The following is an 8,589-nucleotide window of genomic DNA, read 5'->3' as shown; positions in this document are numbered from 1 at the left end:
GTCCAAGTCCTCCACAACGATCCCAAACAAAATGTGGCCTCTTGGTAATCCCCACACCCCTTAAAACCCAAGATCCTTCTGTCGTTGAAGATCTTGACCACCCTAAATTTTTAGGGTAACTACTAACTAGTACCGTTGTGGTAGTACACTAGCTAATAGCCAGCCTCAGTCACTACTTTAGGAGAACCTTAAGAGAGAAGATGCTTCTTCGATATCAAATCACGAGTCTTTTCCATTCTTATACACCTTCTGAAATTATATGCATACGGGTTCCTTATAGAAATGATAGTGGTACGAAAAGAGATGAGAATAATCCACAAATGATATATCACAATCATGGACGGAGCCAATGAAGGCTCGTTGGGGGCAGATGTCCCCACTCAAGTAATTCGTTTGTTTAGTTGTATACTACAATTATATAATACATATGAGTTATTTTTGAAGAAAATATATGTATCTAATATCTAACATACATTCATTCTACTTATACTCCATATCAAATATTATAAGGAAAACTAATAAAAAGGGCTTGAAAACTTTGAGTTTTAATGATAAGGACAAAATAAAGGGTAAAGTGAATAGTACCAGGATTGACTTTTTAGTGTAAAAATATGGTTTTTCGTTAAAGTGAACAGTACCAGGTGCTTTTCGTTAAAGTTCCCAATATTATATGAGCAATAGTGCTCTTGTTCTATCATTTAAACCGAAAAAAAACTCTTTCCCGCCTATCATGTACTTATATTTTTCTCATCACTTGCCACTTTCCACTACTATATTGAAATTTTTGTAACATTGGAATTGTGATACATCATCATTTGAAACCATCATTAATATCATATTGCGTATAACCATACTATAACAAGGTTTCCTTAGTTGTTTTCGGTTGCCCCCACTAGAAGAAATTAATTGACGACGGTTTTTCATACGGGAGAAAATTTGAGCTTACATGCAAATTTACGTTGAGTGGTTTACTAATAAAGAAAAAGCATAAAAGGAGTTGTAAATTCAAGTATTCGAATCCTAAATTTGACATATTATGACTTATGCGCGTAAATGCTATGAACTACTAAAGCCATTGCCCGTTAATGACTATGAGTCTTTTAAGCTGAGTGGATCCCAAATACATCAATGGATGGATGCTGTATCCAAAAATAATATAAAAAGAGGAGTTTACAGGCTTAGCGTAGTGAAGTGGGAGCCTATGGAACCCCGTCCGATGGAGAAATGAGCTATTCTCTGCCTCTGCATCGGCCTATGCTAAGATACCGCAGGGACTCACAGGAGACGTAGATGAAGTGTCACAAGTCGTAATGATATAATATATGTGTCTGGTCAAGCCATTGCCAAAAACGAAAACAGCTATTGGCTATCACAATTCTTGAAAATGAGAAACTTACCAAATTTAGATCCCACCATTTCCAGTAAACTTTTCTGCTTCCCAACCAAAGAGTAATTTTTTATTGTATTCGAAACACGAACACTACTTGTTATTATATAAATATATAAAAACAAAATATATATATATATATATTTTTATTCATGTATGTTATGATGCGTAATATAGCAACTCGTGTTCTGAATATATTGAGAAATCTCTCCCAACAAATACACTTTGTAGGTTGCTTTTTATGTTCAACAAGGATACCATTTTGACCAATCACAAAAGCTAACCAAAAAAAGAGAAAAGAAATGGGCTCTCAAGAATTGAGGAGGAGCTCCTCCTACAAATTTGTGGCCTATTCACATAATTTTGTGCTTATAATTAGAACAGTTCAAATTATAAATCACTTTGTGTATATCATTTCTACAAAAAAAATCAAACCTAAGATCATTTAGTCATCAAAGTGTATAAAAACAGATAGACGGATTCGGAAAAGCATTACGTACGAACTGTCTATTTATTTGTTTCAGTTGATTGACTAAACAATCTTAGTTTTAATTGACTTTTTACATAAATGATCTACATAAAGTGCTTTATAATATGAATGGTTCCGATAATAAACACATATTTTTATGAATAGGGCACAAAGTACATGGAAAAGAAACTACTCCTCAATCTTAAGGAGCCAAGATTTTCTAAAAAAATGCATGTGTACAATATATTTTGGGTATTTTTTTAGCATACTAGAAAAACTCAGTATAATTCCTATATTAATAATATAAAAAAATTGTGCTTAGTATGAACGTGAAAGTAGAATCATAAGACTTAATTAAATCGAAGTAGAATCATAAGATTATTGCTAATTTTGCTGTCACGTTTTCTTCTTCTGCTTTTGCTTGAATAAATGAAAGTAGAATAAAAAAGGTCGTACCCAGTGCACAAGGCTCCCGCTTTACGCAGGGTCTGGGAGAGATGAATGTCGGCTAGCCTTACCCCCATTTATGGAGAGGCTGTCATGAGACTTAATTAAATCAAAGGTAAATGCAAATGAAAATTACTACGGCCAACATAATTGAGAATCAACCATACCATACTAATCAAGATGGTAGCTATAGTAGCTTAAATAATTGAACGAAAACAAATATTATAGTATGTACTCGCAAAGCTCCATTACCTTCTTAGATACAAAATTGGTGGAGATGATGAGAGCCTAAACCCTTCAATGTGGTTCACTCTCTCTACATCCACCTAAAGTCAGTAATGGAAATGCCCCATGCAAAGTCAATACAGACAATATCCATGCCAGAAAATTACACAAATTGATCTAAATATTAACCGTGGCCCGACCAACCTTAGTATTAGTACCTAATATAACATATTTCATATGATACCAATAACCTTAACCCTACGATTTATTTATTTTTTCCCAAATGTCTCATTCTAAGAAAGAGGAGCTCTCTGAGGAGCACCCTTTCTCCTGCTGCTAAGGGAGAGGACAATCCCAGGGAGGAATCCACTGCTTTTCTTCTTCTTCTTCTTGATAACCTCTGGTTCTTGCGACATTACCGAATCACTGGTTGCTTCATTGGAGCATGACGAAGCTCTGTATTGCTGAGGGTCTTCTACGGTGGAGCTAGGCATCATGTGGCCATCATCCTCGGTCATCTCCAAGCCGTCCATGCGTAATCCTTCGAACTGAGAGATGGTGAAGTCGGACGCATCAAATCGGTAGAGTATACCAGATAAATCTTGCCCTTGGTACACCAGATGATCAACCTGTAACATATATATTTGTTACATGATATACCGCTAGATTAAGAGAGATATATATCTGCCTGTAACGTAACCCTAAAATTGAGAAAACCCTTGATGCCTTTAATACTTGGATCAAAGAAAAAATAATATCAAGATCATAGTTCAGGTGGAGACAAAAAGAGGTAGTAAACTAAATAAAAAGTGTATGTGCAAATGGGATTTTTCTTTTTTTCTTACTTATCTTGAAGCCACACATAAAGCCGTAGAGATGCTTCCAAGATATATAGCAAATTAATTCAACGTTGGCAAAGGCTTTAGAACCAGTGTGTGCCAGAAAATATGCAAAAGCCATCGAATAGGCAATTGGACAATGAATGAGAGAGAGAGAGAGAGAGAGAGAGAGAGAGGAATATGGAGGTGAAATGGACCTTGCAAGAGAGAGAACAAAAGTGGAATGGCTCTTGGAGAATCCTGTCGCAAGTGAGGCAGATGTTGGCAGAGCCCTGCTTGCAAGTCCTAGACTGTGTCTGTGGCCTCTGATTCAAGAATATCACTTTGGCACCGTTAATTGTATAGGGCTGCCAAATAAGGAACAAACTTGTTATAACGGAATTGGAAAAAGATAAAAGTAATTTTCTTTTACACTCGATCACCTTTTCTTTTTTACTCATTTGTTTTTTTGTTTGATCATATTCCAGTGCGTTTGGTATGTATGGAAATTAATGTTATGAAAAAGGTGGAAAAACCGAACCCTTGAGGAATGAAGATATTTTTTTTCCGTTCATTTTTTCTAAGCAGTTGTCAAATTGTTTTCCCCAAACTTTATCCCATAAAGAAACAAAAATATTAATGTCTCTATCTTTTATATTTACTTTCTCAACTTTACCAAACTTTGTGTGAGAAAAAGTACTTCTGATCTCCTAGGAAAACACATGGAAATTACTTTTTATGAATTCCTCTTCGCATACCAAACGCAAGGTTGGAAACTTAAATTAAACCACAAAATTAATAACCAGAATAATTTGATGTCGAGCTTGTTATCTAAGTGAATTGGACTTTAAAAACCTTCTAGTTACAAGTGAAGAATATATTATCTTCTACCCCATTCTTGTTTTTACTTTGTAGTCATACCTGGGTATAGGAACAGTCAATCAGCTTTTCAAGATCACCCAATCGAACCACATCATGGTACACATATCGTCTAACCTGTCACATGGAGCCAAAACAATGTCAATTGGACTTGTTTACTGCCACAAATGGTGATTTACCCTTCAGTTAAATTTACCCTTATGACAACAAAGAAGATGAACAATGTTGAGGTAAATTTTCTGCAATATGTGACTGAAAGTGATCAAGTAAATTTGCATAATCCAAGTACAATTTTTAACTTCAAAAAGTTCAAGAGCCAATTATTTACCTCACCAGGCAGGCAATTACCTGTTGGAAATTTAGGTGAAACGAATAGCAAGGCAACCGATCATGAAGGAAAAATAAATGAACTGAGAGCTGAATTGAATTAAAAGAAGTGGGATCTTTTGAGAATATAAACACTATATGGTCAAAGTTTCGCTTTCATTGAAAGGAACAGCTGAGGAACCTTTGCAGGGTGGAAATGAATAGAAACAAAATCTTCCATTGGTAGGAAACAAACCACATAAAAAAAGTGGGAATCAAAGAAGACATCATAAAACCTTTTTGGAATTCCATTTTAAAATTTTATAAAAACAAAAACACATTCTATTGCAATTGCATGGACAGATGACTAAAATTAGAAGAGTGCTATTGAACAAGACAATTTTGAAGGATTAAAAAAAATCAACAACAATTAACTTCATCATTATTTTCTTTCTTAATTTGTTTCTTTGGCCACAATCAAGAGAGTAAAAGTTTCACTTTGTTGAAAAAATTTAGTAAAAGTGAGAGAAGATGTAAAATTGCATGAAATTAATTATACTAAATTCTAGAGTATAAGATACCTCGGAGCATACTAGAAAATCTGAAAGTGCAGAGTACAACATTTCAGCAAGAGGTTTTGAGTTTTCAAATACAACCAAAAAATACTTTCAATTTTAGAGATTAAGAAATGAGATGATAGACCTAAACATGAAGATCAAGGGTAAAATTTGCAATCACTGAGCTCTCTCTATGGTAGAATTTGTTAATTGTTCGAAGAATCAAATGAAGTATATAGAGAGGTACAAAATTTCAGGCAAATTACATATGTATAGCGCACTAGCTGAATTCATTGGAAAGCAAATAAAAAGGGAATTAAGTAACAGACAGAGGATTCTACAGTACAATTCCACGATAATTTTCAACACACGCCCAGGAATCAAGGGTGGTTACAAATTTACAATTCATTAAAAAAAGTTAAACTTTCCAGCTAGCTAGCTAGAAGTAAAAGCCAACTGGAAGTAATTGAGCAACTTTGATCCAAAACTTGTGAAAATTCAAAAGGGTAGATGGATGGTGAAATTTGGTGACGTAATTTGATGAGTGAGAAATTGTAGTATCGGAGTACCTGCAGGAGAGGATGGAGGCGGTGAGAAGAGAGGCAGTGGGGGCAAATACTAAGGCAGCAGTGCAAACAGAAGACGTTCTTCTCGTTTTTCCGGCGGCTGTGGTGGACCCCGCACCCGCCAAAGAATGTCTCGGCCATTAAACGCTCAAGCCATGCAGGCTTAATGTTGTTTCCACCACCACCGCCACCATACGATTCTGTCACCATCCCTTAACTCTGTCTCTCTCTCGCTTTGCTTCTCTCCAACGAATTATGTCTGTTTTTAAAGAAGTGGGAGGATAGTATGAAAGAGAAGAAGGCCCTTTAAGTTTAGCTGCTACTGTAGCAACAGGTAGCTAGCCAATTACTATTGTGCGCCTTTGGTTTTAGTTTCTTTTTTTTTTTACCAAGTTGGGTTTCAAAAACCCTAACCTAAATGCTATTTTATAGCTGGTGGAAGTTCCAGAACTGTTGCGTTTTTAGACAAGAGAGAGCGTGTCTTTACTTGAGAGAGAGAGAGAGAGAGAGAGAGAAATGGATTGGGTGCATGGTGAGGTGTGAGAAAAATGCCTTATATAAAACATGTTCACCGTTGTTTGACGTTAGTCTAATAATACAATATCATGTAATCGTTTTCTTTACAAAAATTTAAGTCATTAAAATCTAAATAGCGGTGAAGTGAGATTGCATGTGTTGTGGTGTAGGATGGGGGAGTGGAGTTAATGGCGGGAGGACAGCCCACCAGTATGTATGTACTTTCTCTGCACTGCAACGAGTGCAACAATACTATAACACAATTCCTTTTTCCATCTGAGCGCCTCCCAAATTTCTGTTTAATTTACTGTGCATTTTTCTGCATTGAACCCTTTTGCTTAATCTGTTCTGGCTATAATATGCCCGGGTAATTTTGTTAATTCAAGATTTATGTTTATCATTCAGGTCAAAGTGTTAGGTCAAGCTTCTTCAGTAACTTCATTTTCAACAATATAATCAAATCGTATATTGCATAGTGTATAGAGATTGATGAACTTGAAACTGATTTGGTTATCTTTTTAAGTAAAAGTTCAACGATCAAGCAGAACTCAATTCTGTGCCAATTCAGTCCTGTGGAACCCCATACGGTGGAGACCAACTTAGTATCCGATGTGTAAACAATCCGACACAAATAAAAACGAAATCGTTCTCTACTTTTTTGGTATACAATTTTCTTAGTAACATTAACATTTTTACAAATAAATTGCAACAAAAGTTTGGGTCAAAACCTTGCATCGGTTTTCCTGCAGAATTGCATTGTATGTACTATATATGTCCGCAATAGTAATAATGAGTATGAAAGAAACACTTACCTGCTGGGACAACTCTATAGGACGTGTTGTCTCATATCCTATAAAATTGTACCATAAATTGAGATTTAGCTGTAGAATGATCAAATTGTATTTCCTCCGTAATAGGCTAAACCTTCAAGCCAGACAGGTTTCACAGATAAGGAGGGTGTAGGCTCAAGCAGGGTTGTGAATGCATCAATTCAAAGCCATTTTTACCCCAAAACAAATTTCAAATCTTAATCACCCTGTTGTAATTAACAGCTAAACATGATTAGCTAGGAGCACCCAGATTGTACAATATCTAAGGCAGCAACAAGAAAATAGTACATTTTTTTGGCTTACTAATTAGAATAAGAAATAATAATATGATAAGACCATTGGTTGTTTTGTCTGTTTTAGCTGTAGGTACAATCGCACTACCTCGGTTAAAAAGCTTTATCATATGAGTCATGACCTACAGGTCCTTTGCTTGTATTTATGCTTCCTTGGTGTGTCCTTTTTTATTTTCATTTTTGTTTATATATTAATACGTATATACGTTGTTTACAAGTTTAAAAGGATATGTATACTTGGTCTGTGGATTATATGATTTTAAAAATTCATCGAATTACTCAAAAACTATTTTGTTATGTATTGAATGACTCAAAAACACCTAATTATGGTCGTGTTTGTCCTCTCATTTTGGGAGGTGTGTCTCATTTGGATCCTACTCATATGCTCGAAATTGAGCCCAGCAGTGAATCAGGTGAGGGTTTGATTATAGTGTAAAACTTACCTGAAACAATTTTTAACTATCACGTGATGAGAGATATAGATTGATATATAAAACTTGTTATGGGTAGCGATATGTGAAACTTACTCAGTGCCTTTTGGTGGAGTCTTATTTTGCAATTGCTGTCCAATTGGTATTACATGGTGCCAGTGACAATATATATTACTGCGTGACTGGAAATGTAATATTTGACATATATATTGTGAAATGAATTTTGTTGTTGATGAGTTGACCAACCTAATCCTCTCTCATCTTTTGGGTCCAGTCAATTTTGAGCAAACTCCATCTTCCTATAAGCGGTTACTATTATATAATATTTTTGATATCTCTCCCGACCTCATGACATTATTTTGTAATTTCTCTTTTGTCAGGCTATTAGTCCCTTTGTTTAACAAAAAAAAAGGTCGAACATATATGTTTAATTAATTGAAAGATAAGCATTACAAACATTGAAGGACTAGAAGTAGAAAAATGGATTAAAAATTATGGTTATAGTTAAGGGTTTTAATGTGTTTAGAATAGTGATTAGTAGTTTTATATCAAACAACAAACCAAAGGGACTGGAATGCATGCATTCTGCAAATTCACCAGCTGCATCAAGCAATTGTTGGGTGAAAAATTAGGCAGAGGTTCACGTGGAAATAAAGCGGACAACTAGCTTTCCAAAATATTCCCTAAAATAGTTAAATTGAGATTTAACACAATAACGTTTAACAATAACACCAGTTAGGTATTGTTTAATTTTTTAATAAACTAGGTTCATTCTCCTTCCAATAATAATGTTTAATGGTCTATTAGGGGATGCCATGGTAGCTTAGGATTCCTATTTATGTCGTGTTAAATCTTAACTTAATGT

The 8,589-nt window shown here is 35.0% G+C and overlaps 1 protein-coding gene across 1 annotated transcript; it reads right to left on the bottom strand.

Annotated features, from left to right (window-relative positions):
- Positions 1–2,453: 2,453 nt before the first annotated feature.
- On the bottom strand, positions 2,454–6,108 carry LOC126584904 (protein RGF1 INDUCIBLE TRANSCRIPTION FACTOR 1-like). Its single transcript, XM_050249279.1, has 4 exons — positions 5,658–6,108; positions 4,268–4,342; positions 3,565–3,714; positions 2,454–3,157 (listed from the first exon to the last, which is right to left on the bottom strand). The coding sequence occupies exons 1-4, from the start codon at positions 5,862–5,864 to the stop codon at positions 2,822–2,824; spliced, it is 768 nt and encodes a 255-aa protein (XP_050105236.1). The 5' UTR covers positions 5,865–6,108; the 3' UTR covers positions 2,454–2,821.
- Between the last annotated feature and the right edge of the window lie 2,481 nt (positions 6,109–8,589).

Source organism: Malus sylvestris, chromosome 10 (assembly GCF_916048215.2).
Source record: "Malus sylvestris chromosome 10, drMalSylv7.2, whole genome shotgun sequence".
NCBI lineage: Eukaryota > Viridiplantae > Streptophyta > Magnoliopsida > Rosales > Rosaceae > Malus > Malus sylvestris.
The sequence above is the reverse complement of the archived record's forward strand: the minus strand, read 5'-3'. Positions and strand labels throughout refer to the sequence as shown.

Coding starts and splice junctions, on each gene's coding strand:
- LOC126584904 (XM_050249279.1), bottom strand. CDS start 5,864: ATGGTGACAGAATCGTATGGTGGCGGTGGTGGTGGAAACAACATTAAG. Junction 4,343..5,657: donor GCCTCCATCCTCTCCTGCAG/GTACTCCGATAC, acceptor TCCATGTGACAG/GTTAGACGATATGTGTACCA. Junction 3,715..4,267: donor TTGACTGTTCCTATACCCAG/GTATGACTACAA, acceptor CTTATTTGGCAG/CCCTATACAATTAACGGTGC.